Here is a 16099-nt window from a genome sequence, read left to right as displayed (position 1 = left end):
GAGTCGTTCGGCAGATGGCTGTACTCCGGGGCTAGGCCTAGAAGGCGGCGGCTAGTGCGATGGACAGGAGTGTCGATGTCTGGGATCCGCTGTGGACTGCCGGAAGGAGTCTTATGCATACCCCAGCACCTCCACCAGTGTCACGTCTCGACAGAACGCCAAGGAGGGTCGAAATATAAGACGGTTTGATTATTGGCCTAGAACGAGTCTTGCGATCAAGCTTCCTCCTTCTTCTTTCAGCTCGCGCTTGTGTTGCCACAGTCGTCATCTTTTGCGTCGTCTTCTATGCGGCAATATACATTAACGACTTGCCTTCCACAGTAATGTCTACCATACGCCTTTTCGCAGACGATTGTGTAATATACCGCCCTATAACTAACACCGACGACACTGCTGTCCTTCAAAATTACCTTGCTAGCATACACCAATGGTGCTCAACGTGGCTAATGTCTCTAAACACTACAAAGACAGTACTACTTTCTTTCCATCGCCGCCGAAATTATACTCTGCATGCTTATAAAATTAATGATTCTGCCGTTACTTCCACTAAATCTTTTAAATACCTTGGTATTAACCTCACTAGCGATTTATCATGGACGTACCACGTCAACCACATAATAAATTCATCTAACCGAACAATTGGCTACCTTCGTCGTAATCTACGCATGGCTCCTTCTTCCTTAAAACTGTTAACTTACAAAACACTTGTGCGACCTAAACTTGAATACGCTAGTGCTATCTTTGATCCGCATCAAACTAACCTTATCACAGCTCTTGAATCTGTACAGAACCGTGCTACTCGCTTTATCCTATCAAACTACTCAAGATATTCTAGCATATCTGCATTAAAGCTTCAACTTCTACTTCCTTCTCTCGCTTCCCGTCGCCAAATTTCACGCCTCTGCCTTTATCACAAGTTCTTTCATAGTTCACCTCGTGACAGCCAGCTCATCCAACCTGTATGTCGACCATCCCACACAGGCCATTCTAACAGCGTCATCCCACATCGTGCTCGCACTACCACATTCCAGAAGTCTTTTTTCGTGCACACAGCTCGCGACTGGAATGACCTTCCCAGCAGCCTTGCCCTAATCTCCGACCCTGCTCATTTCAAGACTGCCATCGAAGAAGCCTCATCATCTTTGTAATTACTTTACAAAAACCATTGTCAACCGCCATTCAAGTGCCCACCCCTCATGTAATGTCCCATCTGGGGGCCCTTGAGGTTCTAATAAATAAATAAACAAGTTGTGCGGCCACAACACTTTTGCGATTCATGGCTGTATCTCCGTGTGAAAGATCACCGAACAAGGGTAGAAGGGGAGCCTCACTTCGCAAGCCGACCCAATGTTTCGACAAGTGGACTTGTCTTCGTCTGTACCTCTGATATCTTCTTGGAATCGGTATGAACGTTCAGATATTTATTTTTATGTATCCCACTTCAACTGAATCTGTCAATGTGCTGCTGTTGAAGGTCAAACTACATGTATGGTTGGAGTCAAATTTTTAGCCTGCAGACCCCTTCTGCCATTTCTTCTTCGGTCAGAGCTATGAAGTCCTCGAGTGAAACAACTCGACAATGTTTTTCAGACTGGAGGATTGATGTTTGGTTTAAACTTTGAGCAGCAGGACACCATTAGCTATTCTGGCTATTTAACATACTGGGGCTAGGCTTCCTGTAAGACACTTTGATACTATAAATAGGCAGATATTTCTAGCTGCGTTTTCTGGTTATGCAGTATTTCAGAAAGATTTCTTCTGGCCTGTTACATCAGCCAGCCCTCTTCTGTATTGGGGGTGATAATTTGTTGAAGATAGGAAAGGGTTTTTTTCCGGTAATTGAACCAACCCAACAAGAGAACGGGACAGGAAGGAGTCCTGCCCCTACCAGCTGTACACTGCTACTATAACCAAATATGGAGGGCAACTCAAGATATCTACAACTCACAAAGATAAGCCTAGCTGCCAGAGAAGAGACTGCCGGTTTCCCCCGGTCGGGTCAGCCCAGAGGTGCTATCTAGGGGAAGTAGGGGCCAAAATGTGTGGTTGCTTCTCCCTCCTAATACAATAAGCCAAGTACCTGAAAAAAAAAAATCACTTAGCATCTTACGATTTCATCAAAATTTGCCTTTTACCTTTCAAAACTATTTTATTTATTTGGTACTGTGAATCCCATTAGGGATTATAACGCATTTAAGTTTGAAAAACGTAATGCTATATGGTGTAGCTAGGGGCGGATTAACAGTGACGAAGGTCCGGTTAATAAAGAGCGAAATGATCAATAACTTGAATTGGGAACAGTCTATACACGCCACGCGTTCTGTCTGTACATATTTAACGCAGTATTTCGATAAGACCTCGTTCTCTAGAAAATGCAGCAACGGCATAGTGGGCCTAGTCAGCATTGCCGACGTCTTGAGCAGAAAATGACAGGGATAGCTCTGGCATATGTAGCTGAGGCAGCCGAGCGCTCATTCGTCTGCGGGTTGTCTCACCTAACGAGATCACTTCATATCGCAAAGTTAGCTGCAGTTTAGCTCTAGTTAAACCCGGATAGAGGTGGAAGCTTCTTTTGCCTGCAACATTATTCCCCTATCACGGCCTATCAGTGTTGGGTGCTACATCATTGGGGACACTTTATGAGTATGACGCAAGAGCGTAAGTTACTAGCCAACATATAAAGTCCCACTTTAACTGAGCCGTATGGACGTGCATGCGTGTTCTAGGGGTAGCGTGAATGCAAAGGGTTCTGACAGGCTGACTCTGATACCAACCTCCCATATAAAAGGAGTGACCCAAGTTGGCAGCCCCTGCTCATGGCACAGGGGTAACGTGAATTCAAATGTCATTGCAGGCTGATTAATGTCACCCACCAACATGAAAGGAGAGGCCTGAGTTCGCACCCACCGACACTGACTCTGAAGACTCGAATTGGTGTCCGTAATGAAGCTTACGCTTCAAAACATTACGAGGGCCCCTGTAGCTTGTTCCTCGAGAAGCCGCCGTCGCTGCCGTAGATGGCGGTCAGAAAAATATAAGGTGGACACTTAAACGACACCTTTAAAAATGTTATAGGACAGCATTAATGGCTTTTGTCTACCAAATCTCCATGCAGATTGTTGTTTGCATATGTTGTATGGCCGACTGGCACATGCAAAACATGCAGCCGGCCAAGCAAGTACAACGCCAGTAGCTGAACGAAGAAAAGTCCCTTTAATAGATTAGTCGCAGCAATATATACACATATAGGGGCCACCCGTGGCATCCTCCAGGACAGGTTAACATAATTATAACATCTCCCCTTCTAAAAAATAAAAAAATGAGCCAAGATGGTGGCTCACCTGACTGCTTCACATTGTCACAAATCACACTTCATAGTCCGAGAACCACGCGGGTTGCCTTCGCCCTTGCGTTGACATCGCAAAATTGCTGATGGCTCTGTTCTCACTTCTGGTGATGCTTCAGCTGCGCTGCTTTGTGTTGTTGGTGGTTGTGTTGTCTGAGGTGGCCCAAGAGAGTTCCGGGTAGCGCCAAACTGAAAACTTGCAACAGCAGCGGGCAGATGCTCAGGGTGCTCCCTAGGGTACGTCACTAAACGCTCTCGGTTCCACCTGCGACCATCTTCCAGTTCGTAGGTGTCTTGGTGCCACTGTTTAACAACAGTGAGGGGCTGGGAATACCTAGCAGCACCTTTGTGAATATGCCCTGGCAACTTGACCCGTTCTCAGTGGCCTGGGTGAAGCGTCGCATTCTTGGCAACTCGTCGCCTACCTGTGTACTGTTTGCTTGCCTGCTGGTGCTTGCAACTCAATGTCCGGCCTCTGGAAGAACTGGGCACCAGGAGCTCTGACTAAATCCAGCTTAGTTCTTGGGTGACGACCATGCAGAAGCAGGGCAGGTTTTTCACCTGTCATTGTGTGTGTGGTGCACCGGTATATTCCAATGTACTCAGTGATGGCATCCTGGGCAGCTTTTCCTGAAAAAATACCTGGACGTAATCCTTCAGCACACTGTTAAACCATTCGATCTGTCCATTCGCTTGTGGATGATAGACAGCGGAAAAAGTATGCTTTATACCTCTTTCTTGCAGGAATTTTTCAAACTCGGTTGATTTGAACTGTGGCTCATGATCGGTCACAAGTTTTTCAGGGTAGCCTTCCCTATTGAATACACTGCATAGAAACCATGTGATGTTAGAAGACGTGACGCTAGCCATGAAACGAACTTCGGGCCATTTGTTGTATTTCAGTTGTGTGATGGCAAACTGGTAATTTGCATATGCAAATGGTCAACTATATCAATGCCTAATTTCTTCCAAGGGCATGAAGGGAACTCCACTGGCTGTAACGGAGGCACTACTGGTTGTGCCAATTTGTCCATAGAATGTGCAAGACTGAATCATGAAGGAGAGGCAAAAGACACCGACCAAGAAAAGGAATACACTTGACGTTTCGGTTTCTGCACAAGAACCTTGTTCACAATGAGGTACAGAGAGGAAAAGTCTTTTGTTGTCTGTAAAAAGGCTTTTCCTGCCTGTACCTCGTGAACAAGGCTCCCGTGTGGGAGCCGAAACGTCAAGTATATTTCTTTGCTTGGTCGATGTCTTTTGCCTCTCCTTCATGTATATCCCCAACCAGATGGGTTTTCGTTACTGTCAACTTCAAGACTGAATCAGATGTTCCACCTGTCTGCCCATTCCTGGCCACTAGTACTTTTCACGTAACCGTTGTTTCATTCATAAAATACCTGTGTGCCACTCATGAGCTGCTACTACCAGAAAGTGCCCAGTTAGCGCTGCGGGCACAACACACTGCTTGCCACAAAGAAGAATCCGTCCAGCGACAGACAGCTCGTCTCGAATGCGATGAAAGGGGTGTGCACATGATCGTCGATCCTTACTTGGAGGCCATGAAGAGGTAGTCCACGGTATGACGTCCTGCAGCATTTGATCCTGTGTAGTTTCAGCAACGAACTCTCCATGAATTATGAATGACAAAACAATGAACACTGCGTCATCAAACCTTTCCAGCTCCATGTGCCCCATGAGTGCAGATTGGGGCATCTATGACAGCGCATCCGCCACAACGTTTTCACTGCCCTTCTTAAATTCCGCTGTGTAGTTGTAACCGAGAAGCTGAGCATGCCATCTTGCAATTCTGAAGGTCTGTGACCCACCCCTTATGTTGACAGCAGAGTTACCAGGACCCTGGTGATCTGTGCGCAAAATAAACCAACGACCCCACAGGTGCACAAACCAACGTTCGCAGGCCCATATGCATGCCAAGGCTTCAAGCTCGCCAGTTGAATACTTCTTTTCTGCGTCTGTATATCTCCCGGAGGCAAAAGCAACAAAAACCACTTCATGACCCCGCCACTGCTGCAGTACTGCTCTGAGGCCAATTCCGGACGCATCAGCTGAAACAATGGTCTCATGGGCAGGAATAAACAGCTGCAAGCACCTGTCATACAAAAAAGGACGCAATTCATCAAAGCAAGTTTGGAACTTGGAATCTCACTGAAACTCTGAAGCTTTTTGTAGCAACTCATGAAGAGGTTCGACCATCTCAGTGTATCGCGGAACACTTAGTGTAATAGCCTGTCATTCCAAGAAAGGAACGTAATGTTGCCTTGTCCGTCGGCGCAGTCGCATTCTGAATGGCATCAATGCTACTCTGCAGTGATCGCAGGCCCTCATCACTCACGAGATGACCGAGATGACTCACGAGCCCGTTATCACTGATGCGATGCAAAACTTGCCTGAGGTTCGCATTATGTTCATCAAGTGAGCTGCCAAAAATGATGTCATCTATTAGCAGAAGGTATTTCCGCACGATTGCAAAATCGTAGTCAACATTTTTTGAAAAACTGCCAGTGCTGAAGCGAGGCCAAAACATACACGTTGGAATCGGTACAATCCTTGGCCCATAATAAATGCGGTTAAATCTCGGCTTCCTGGGCTTAATAAAACTTGGGTTGCAGCTAAATCTAATCTCGAAAAGTATTTTGCATCATGCAGCTTATTCAGGTGCTCTTCTGTGTGTGGCAGCGGAAACTTGTTGACGACAATTGCCTTGTTAGGCTCGCGTAAATCAGCATATATGCGTGTTGACCCATCCTTTTTTCACACAATGACAAGCGGGGATACCCATTTAGAGTTGTCAATTTTTGCAATGATACCCTCACAATAAGATGCTTTAGTTCCTCGGAGACTTGGTCTCTTAGTGCTAACAGCAATTGCCGCAATTCCGCAACAACTGGCGTTGCGCCTTCACAAACTCGCACCTTGTGAATGAAATTCTTAGCCAGACCTAGCTTCCCATCGAAAAAGTATGCAAAGTCAGTGTGCAATTTGCTGGGAATGCCCTGAGGCGCATACGAACGTGTCATGCAGTTTACGCACCTGACATCGATCTGCAGACGCAGAGCGACGACGGCGTCCAACCCCAGGCCGTCCGTTCCTACAGGCACGACATGGAACAGCACATTTGCCTAATGGTTGTGGAATACAACGGCAGCGACGAAACATCCCCACACAACAAAACGATTGTGTGAAAAATCGGAGGCTGTAGATGGTTGCAATGAAACCGAAAAGTTCAGCCTCTTGAATGTTGTTGCAGATAAAATTGATACCGCAGAGCCAGTGTCCACTAACAGTGAAACAGTGACAGCATGCACTTGCATGTCCACCTGTATTCCTGTTGTATGGCTTGGCCCAAGGCAAAAAAACTGTCATAACTTTAATGTCATTTTCGGCAGTGACTTTTCGAATGGCCAGAAATTGCCTGGGCTCTCCCAGACTTCTGCACATATGTTCGAATGACCAAACTTACCGCATTTGTTACACGCCTCTGTTCTAGCTCTGCTCGTTGAAGAACTTGCTATGTGCCGTGGGGAGCCGCAGCAGAAACTCTAGAATTGGTTGTTGGCTGGCCTGGCACTGCCCTCGAGACTGCAGAACGCTCTGGTTGCACAGCTGGTGACTCATGACGCTCGATTAAGTGAACACCTGTACGAGGAATTAGTTGCAGCAAATGGTGTTCTGTCGTTTCTATTGTTCTGGTAAGATCGAGCACTCTTTGCAATGTCAGAGCAGAACCTTCTAGCAGCAGTCACGCCCATGGCTGGTGGTGGCCAGTCTTTTCTACAAGCTGGTTCTGAATAAATTCTTCCACTTGCGCACCAAAGGCACATGTAACAGAAAGCTTTCGAAGAGCTGTGACGAACGAATCTATGAATTCACCTGGCAGCTGAACATGCTTGCGGAGCCGTTGCTCCTCAACAATGACACTAGTCATGGCAACGAAATATTCTTCGAGCTTTGCCATGGTGATGTCAAATTAATCATGTCTGGTCGTTGTCTTATCAGCCACTTCCTTGTCTTGCTGTTTTCCTGCTGAGGCTGATGACTATTCTTTCGGCAATGCATAGACAATGCGCTGCCCTTCCCCGCCCAAGAAATACAGGTCTTCCCGACGAGCAGTAGGGTGGGCGTTGTTCCCCGAGGCCAGCAGATAATTTTCAAACATCCTTCCCCACTGCTTTCATAGAATGGCTGGAGCAGGCTCGTCTTGACGCTTATTGGTATCCACTCCTGTTTATCCTCGTCGCCATCTGTTGTATCATCGGCTGGCACACGCAAAGCAGAGGAACATGCAGCCAGCCAAGCAAGTACAACGCCAGTAGCCGAACGAAAAAAAGGCCCTTTAATAAATTAGTCGCAGCAATATACGTATACACATAGAAGGGCCATCCGTGGTGCCCTCCAAGACAGGTTAACATCTGTAACAGCATACATGCCTGTTCTTTTAAAATGGGGTGAGCACTAACCGTGCTATCACGTCTCCAACACAAATATTACACGTTTACACAATGAAGAACACGTAACTTAAATAAGTGCAGCAGAGACGACATCTCTTGCCTGTTGTGTCGTCTCTGTTGCACTTATACAAGTTTACGAGCATGAATCACTCTAGCGAACCACTATTTTCAAAGTCCCTGACTTTTCTAGGTTTTTCTGACTATTTCAGATCAAATTACCTGACGAGTGAAGAGGCTCATAATGTAGCAGCTGAAGCTATTTATTAATCAAACATAATGGGGAACAGCGCAATAAGGACGATCATATTCTGCAATTTACATTAGTTAAAAGGCTGTCATTATTGTTAATTGCCGTTAAGAATGTTAAAAGTTTACTGAAAATTAAAAGGCAAAAAACATGGCGTTCAATGCGTTTGGGGAAATCTAAGGACAAAATGTCAGCTGAAAGAACCTTATTCATGGCGGCTCAGAGCATGCAAGCCCTCCACCACACAAACAGCCGAGCCAATTCAATCCAATATAACTGCGCACGCACGCGCTTGGCTACAATGTACCTGTATCTTGGCAGCACAGCTCGCCGATCGGCGCGGTTATTTCTGATTTTGTTGCCTAATACTCCTACGCAGGGCTTTCGCATATTTTGTTGAGTACCCACCTCACATGCGTATTGGTTCTTCTATTGTGGGAGCTCAGCCATATTGTGGGAGGTGCCATATGAAGAGCTCTGGAGCAATTTCGACCATCTGGGGAGCAGTGACTTTTCATTTTTAAGCAAAAGTCAGTGCAGTCCAGATTGCGGTGACTTTGGCATTGATTCCTACTATGATGTACTTAATATTGCCACTTGTCTCTCAATTCCCTGGGGAGCCAAGGATGAAGTGAGGGATCTTTGCAGCCAATCTTCTTGCTTGTGCACTCACTCCGCATATATTACAGCAGCCTTGCACTTGATACAATACGCCATTAAGCTTAAGGGGACATGCTTTAGCAGAAAGATTTTTGTTAATATTGTTGCAGCTATTGGAAAACCTCTGTTGACGAACCAGACCGCGAGAAGACTGCTTTCGTCACGCCCGATGAACTTTACCAATTTAAGGTATTGCCTTTTGGACTTTGTATTGCCCCTGACGCGTTTGAACGAATGATGGACTCCATACTCCGTGGCTTTAAGTGGACGACTTGTTAATGTTGCTTGCATGTTGTGACTGTTTTATTGCCCTCATTTGAAAGCCATCTCTGTCGCCTCTTGTCCATCTTGGAACTTTTCCGCTGTGCTGGACTTCAACTGAATTTAAAGAAATGCAGTTCTGGCCACCACGAACTTAAAATGCTTGGTCATTTGGTGAATGCCACCAGCCTTCAGCCCGAACCTGACAAAGTGCTGTTAGTACTTTTCCATCTTCCCGTTCACCCAGTGATGTCCTGTTTGTTCTTATTTTTGTCGTTCCAAACTTCGCAGCAGTCGTTAGCCTCTCACCAATCTGCTGAAGAAAGACATTCGTTGCTTTTGGGGACCAGAGCAGGATAATGCATTCTCCAGCCTCATCACTTCTCAGCAACCTTTCTGTCTTGGCCATTTGAACTCGTCTGCCACGACGGAACTTCGCACCGCCGCCAGTGGCCACGAGATTGATGCCATTCTTGCATAGCGACAATGCGGCCAATACTGCGTGAGTTCGTACGCCAGCCGCCTCCTTTCTTCAGCGGAGCAGAACTATTCTATTGCGAAACAGGAGTACCTGGCTCTCTTTTGAGCCATTGGGAAATTCTGACCTTATTTGTTTGGCTGATCCTTCACTGTTATCACCAACCCTTGCGTTGGCTGTCTTCCCTCAAGGACCCTGCTGTGCTTGCAGGAATATACCTTTTCCGTTGTCCACAAATCTGGTTTGCTCCACCAAGATCCAGACTGCCTGTCACATTAACCCTTTGATTCCCTTATCCTACAGACTATGAGAAGGATGCCTGTGTCTGTATCTGACTTCTCCCATATTGCTGACGAACAGCACTTAGGCCCAGCCCTCAGCTTTCACACCGACTCTTCCCTCGCCATGTTCTTACTGCATGGGAACAAGCTGTACTGCCCCAACATGCGACCTGACGGCACTGTACACTTGCTGGCCATTCCCCAACACCTACGCTCTGCCATCCTCAAACAAATTCACGATGTTCCTACAGCTGGTCACCTTGGTCTCTCATGCACATATGACCGCATGCGCCGGCATTTCTTCTGGCCTGGACTCTATCGCTCCATCATACATTTTGTGGCCGCTTGCAGCCTCTCTAAATGTCGCAAAAAGCCCCCATTTTGTCTTCTGGACACTTGCAGCCGATCTTCATCCCGACTGAGTCGTTTCATCATGTTTGCCTTCACCTACTTGAGTTCTCATCGGGAAACAAATGGACCACTGTGGCCACAGATTATGCCATGCAGTACGTGATTGCTATTCCAGCCAGCTGTGACAATGAAGTTGTCGACTTCCTTCAACTACTTACCCAATGTGGTCACTGCTTCTCTTGATGAAATACTTTATGCTCCATTGGTCACAAATTCACCTTCAGACGAATGGCCTTAAGGAACATCTCCACTGCACACTCACAGACATACTTGCCATGTATGTACCTGATGGTCACCGCGTCTGCCATTTGTCACCTTCGCATAAAACTATTCACGCCATAATACTGCTGGGTGCTCTCCATTCTATCTTCTCTTTAAAAGAGACCCCTTACCGCCCCTTGACACTTTGCTTCCTGCAGTCAGCCCCGTCATTACTTATACCCGTGAAAACATCGCCCAATTCCGCCAGCCAGACTGCTCGTCACAAGCTATCTGCCTCCCAAGGCGATCAAAAACACCACTACGACGCTCACCACCATAATCATCCCTACCCTCCCGGATCGCTCGTCTTGCTCTGGCTCCTGTCACACTGTGTGGGGTTGTGTGAAAAAGTACTGCCGCGCTACACAGGTCCTTATCATGTATTACGCCCAATGACCACCATAACTTATGAGATTACACCACGCCAACCAAAGTCTCCGTGTGCTACACCAGTCTTCGAAATAGTCCATGTGGCCCACCTTAAGCCGCTTTATTCCCACTCCACATCGCATACCTAACATGCACCAGGACGTTGCCTATGCAAACAGGGATAGTGTTACCGAAAGACGTGTGGATGACGAAGTGGTGCGCTCTCGAAGATGATAATGCTGACAGTGTGGATGCTGGACCATCCTTGAAGTCTCTGCGCTGAGTTCCGCCCATCGCAGCGCAGGTCTCAATAAATACTTCCACGTGACAACATTAAAACCAGGTGGCCTAGAATTTCACACTTGGTTATGTTTTTAAATATAGCATTAATTCCTGCCTATCTGGTTTGGCTGAATTTTTGCAAGTCATGCATTTGAAATATACGGGTGTTTTTGTGTCCCTATTTGATGTCAGTATATATGTCACAAAGCAGTGAGCAATATAGGCAATATGTCATTTCCTTCATTGGATGCACAATGAGAACAGTTTTCTATCTATAAATTTTTTGAAGGTAAGAAAAATATCACTCCCAAAGTTCCTTTTGATTGGTGGAATTTCAATGATTTTGCAAATTTATATCTGATTCACAACAGCAAATTGTAATCAAAAATTGTATAGCTGTATTTTTCAAATACTAAATATAAGATTTCATAGTGATACAACGGTGACAGGCAAATTAACGTCCTGCAAAAGCAGTAAGGTGGCTTGAATATAATAAACATAGAAAAAAGGGCTTTAAAATTTCAACAAGACGTTTAATGAGCGAATATGCCGCTTTTATTTAAAACAAACTAGAGAAATTGCAGCTTAAGTAGCTACAAAGTAACACACTTCCTTAGACTTTTGTAGCATATGAAATCCCCTTGTGTTGCCTCCAAAAACTGAATGGGGCCTAGCCTCAGCAGTTTCTTTAGCAGACACCCTCGAGGCTCGACAGACCTGTGCGAATTATTCAATAAATTCAATTCTCGAGAAGGAAGAATATCTAGCTTCTTCAAACCTTACTCAAAGCCTGCGTGTCACTGACTGAACCAACAGTGCGGTAACTCGACAACAAAAAAAGCCTTGTTTCTAATTTCCTTTTCAAAACTACCGGAGGACTCACAAGGTGCAAAACGTTCTTTCTACCAGCCTACAACACCACAAAATTGGTAGATGCCATGTTTGAAATTCAAAGCAACTCAGTTCTGCCCATTCATTCGTCACCTCACTTGCTCACATAGCAGAATGTTATGACTGCTCGTTTACATTCGATGCTGGGGTTGGCAGACATAAAAGAGGAAGCGATAAAGATAAAAAAAAACAAGCAAAAAAACAAAAAGTCCAGCTTCATGATGAAAATCCCAGTTTTTGTTTTTTTCCCGCACGTCTCCCCCGCAAGCATTTCGAGATGACATCAGCTCATTAGCGACGAGATCGCGCTCTTTGTATCGTTGCAGTTCTACATTTACTGTTGTGTGGTTTAAAGGTCCAAACGCTCAGCATCGGCTCAACCACCAGGATTCCCTTTTCCCCGAACAAGGCGATGCCATGCACGGCTAAGCGTGGGTGCTCGGGGTCCGTGGTGTCGCACAGTACACACATCTTCCTTAACAGATGGGTGGGAGGAAATGGGACATTTGTCACATTTCCTTTCACCCTTGAGATGCCGCAATTTAAAATTTCTTTTACTCTTGTTATAATTTTTCTTGTTTCTTATCACCCGTTCACCTCTTTTATTAGGCTCATTTATTCTTTTTTGGCGGTTAATTTCTCCTGAGCTGAGCATGCGCCTTTTATTTCGCCATCTTTTTGTGCAGTGATTTGATTAGTTTGTGTGTTTTCGAGGGAGTATACTTCTGTATTTGCTAAACCGATGCCAGTAGCTAGTCAGTGCCTGTGTCGTGTTTTTGCTTCGTTTTGTATGAGCACCGTTTCCACCATGATCTTAAACCAACAATCCGGATCTGACACAGCACTGTGTGTGTACATGTGCTTTTTCTGTGATAAACTCTATTTTGTGACCAGCACTGCTCCCGCTCAATATAAAAAAACACACACACCCACATGTGCCAGTCCACCCCCACTCCGCTCAATCAGGAGGCAGTCCATATGCACCATGTGGCAGGGAGCTGCCACATGGTGCATATCTGTTTGGAAAAAGAAACGAAGACTCACGATAATGGGGTGGTTGGTGACATACTCGGCTGCCTTGTAGTCCTTCACCTGGCCAGCAATGGGGTAGGACATGCCGTGGCTGCAGCCCAGAAAAAGGAAAAAAAATCAGATCACTCATACAAAATCAACACTCCACATTTATCCCAGCCAGAGCCCATTTGGACGCTCACACGGGCTCTCAAAAGAAGGTGTGGCCCGGATGGTAAGTCCTCTGGTGCACAAGTGACAAACATGCAGCCCCTTCTCAGACTGATGACACGGCATCGCTTCTCTGAGCTTTGTGCCAGCCCTGGTGGCTATCAGCTGACCAACCTAGCTAAGCCATTTCAGATGCTGGTTGGACTGCTTTCTCCCTGGCTCCAAGTGGGCTGAAATGCCAGTGTGGTGATGATGTCTCACAGGTGGTCCTGCTACTTTTAATGGAGCTCCACCACCTTCCTACCGTGAAGGATGCTGAGAAGGCCCATACCATTTTTCAGTTCTGATCCCATGCTCTCAACAGTGTGCATGCACAATCAAGTATCAACAAAAATGTTCAAACCATCAAAAGATGTAGCGCCAAAATGGACAACACACAGATAGAGAGACAGGGCAACTTGCAGCAGCTGCTTATTCACAGCAGATGGAAGTGAATATAAGGCACAGGAATCCAGAGAGGAGGAGCCAAAAACATGCATGTGAGGGGTACATAATCTCAACTGCACACACGTCTATCTAAAAATCCCTTTCATTATTATGCATTGCAATAGACTGTGTGCTTACGCAATCACTACATTTTTAGGGTAGATGTTCAGGCGAGTTGGTTCACCATCATGGAAATACAGCGCTTAGAAGACAAGGACAAAACAGAGTGGACAGCACGTGCTCTAATGCACGGCGCACATGCTGTTCACTTGTTTTGTCCTTATCTTCAAAGCACTGTATTTCTATATCTACTTTTTTGGGCAGACTCCCACGGAAAATATGAACTTGTGCATACTCCCCACCTTAACCCCTCTACAGATTCCATAAAGAGGTGATAAAACCCTCCTGTTAGGAGGCCACTCACGCGCTTAATTCTTTCTGCGCGAGTGGCCATTTGGGTTTGCCCATTAGAAAACTGTTAAGCGTGATTGCTCAAATGTGTCTTGATGCTTCACTAAAAAAATTCTTACTGCCATAAAGTACCGGTAAGTTTTCAGGCACAGATTCAAAAGTTGGAACAGGCTGGGTATCCAACCTCGATTATAAATGCAGTCGCTAAAGCCTTACTGAAAAAGAAGAGGAAAGATATGTTTAAGATAGTATTAAGAACAAAGCTATAAAACAAAAAAGTAGACCAGTCGTGATCCCTTATACTCATTAGGTAGCACATAATTTGAAGCCCACTGCAGCAAAGTATAAAGTACTTGTGGTGTTTTCCACCCAGAAAAAACTTGCTTCCCTGTGTTGTAAAACTGACCCCAACAAGGTCAACAAAAAGCAATGTGGAAAAAAAAAAAGCAGGCAGATGCGTTTGTGAAATATGCTGTCGACGGCATTTATCAGATACCTTTGACATGCGGGAGGACGTACATCGCCCAGACTGGCCAATGTGTTAATGATCGCCTAGCAGAATGGGACTGCACCCCATCTGTCACAGCACTGCAAAACCTGCAGGGGAAAAGACAAGAACTTGTGTGAAGCAAGGTTGAAGGAAAAAAAATTCTTAAGCAGGAGCAGGAATAAGGTAGCCTGGGAACTACTGGAGGCCTGCTATATCAATGAAAAATGTAGTGATTGTGTAAGCACACCATCTATTGCAATGCACACCAACGAAAGGCCGTTTTTAAATAGATTCTGTGTGCAGCTGAGATTATGTACTCCTCGCGTGCATGTTTTTGGTTCCTCTTCTCTGGATTCCTATGCCTTATATTGCAGTGATAAAGCAGCTGCTGCCAATTGCACCTGTCCTGTCTCTATATCTGCATGTTGTCTGTTTTGGCGCTATATTTTTTCAAGGGAACATGCACCAACTAAGGCAAGTATTATTCAAACCATCAAATGGAGGAAAATTTTCCATGAATGATAAAGGGGGAGAAAGCACATTGGAAAGCAGAAATACTGAAGAAAACCCACTCAAGCAACCAAAAGATGCAAGCACAGACCTATAAAGAAAAAAAAGCAAGGTCTATAATCAATGCCATGTCAGCAGCAAAAAACAGCTGACTGAGGCCATCAAAGCTACACAAAACAAAGACGAACTGCAGTAACAAGGAATAATGGCAGTTACCTGGCGTTAAGAAAGCCCACCTGTTTCTCGAGAACTCATGCAATTCTTGCAAGACAGGGTGTCAAGCAAACCCCTACTTTCAAAATCCCCGACTTTTCCAGGTTTCCCCTGATTATTTCAGTTCAAATTCTCTGACGAGTGAAGAGGCTAAAAAATGTAGTTGCTGATGATAATGAGCATAAGTGAGCAACTCACAATAAAAAGCTATTTATTAATCATATTGTTACGAAGCGGTAAGCCGATGAAGACAGGAGACAGAACATGACCGATGGCGATGGTAGATGACGTTTAATGAATGTTCGCGGGCCTAGCGCGAGCGCTCCTTCCCGCGTCACTGCCAGGCTTCTTCTTCCTTGTCGTCCGTAACATGACCCGGGGCCACCGAGCGATCGTCCCGATCGTGGACGAGCAAGTTTAGCGATGTTAATGATTTTATGGCATGATGATGGGCGTGTCTGGATGCTTGAAGAAGAAGAGGAAGAAGGAAGAATAGAACGGCTTGCCGGTATGATGTCTGATGTGTGGGTGATCCGCCTCCCTTGGAGCTGTCAACCATCAGTCACCAGAGTCCATGGGACCGATGGCTCGAGGTCACGTCGGGCAGCTTGGGTGGGGGTTGCGTGTTCGTGTCCATCGGTTCCTTCGGGTCATTCGGGTCTTTCGGGTCCTTCGTCTCGGTTCTGATTCGTATGTCTGTTCTCCTTGTCTTCAGGTCCGGGCTGGGGGCTGGGCGGTGGTAGTTGTTCAGGTCTGGGCTTGAAGGGCTGGGGCGAAGCTGCTCGGCGATGTCCCTGGGCCCTCGGTGATGGTCCCGGCTTGAAGATGGCCTCGATGCTCCAAGGCGA

At 45.9% G+C, this 16099-nt stretch overlaps 1 protein-coding gene across 8 annotated transcripts in view; it reads right to left on the bottom strand.

Annotated features, from left to right (window-relative positions):
- Positions 1–16099, bottom strand: part of T3dh (Type III alcohol dehydrogenase) — a 175513-nt gene that overhangs the window by 46250 nt on the left and 113164 nt on the right. For 7 of the 8 annotated variants that reach the window (XM_084586248.1, XM_084586246.1, XM_084586242.1 and 4 more), the window contains one exon: positions 13004–13082. In XM_084586248.1, the coding sequence (XP_084442374.1) occupies positions 13004–13082 (79 nt within the window). Of the gene's footprint in view, positions 1–13003; positions 13083–14534; positions 14636–16099 lie in introns of all 8 variants that reach the window. The other variant, XM_084586250.1, reaches the window with a different exon arrangement.

This window comes from Amblyomma maculatum, unplaced genomic scaffold (assembly GCF_055883805.1).
Source record: "Amblyomma maculatum isolate TAMU_Amacu unplaced genomic scaffold, ASM5588380v1 scaffold_15, whole genome shotgun sequence".
Lineage (NCBI taxonomy): Eukaryota > Metazoa > Arthropoda > Arachnida > Ixodida > Ixodidae > Amblyomma > Amblyomma maculatum.
This window is presented reverse-complemented; position numbering and strand designations above follow the sequence as displayed.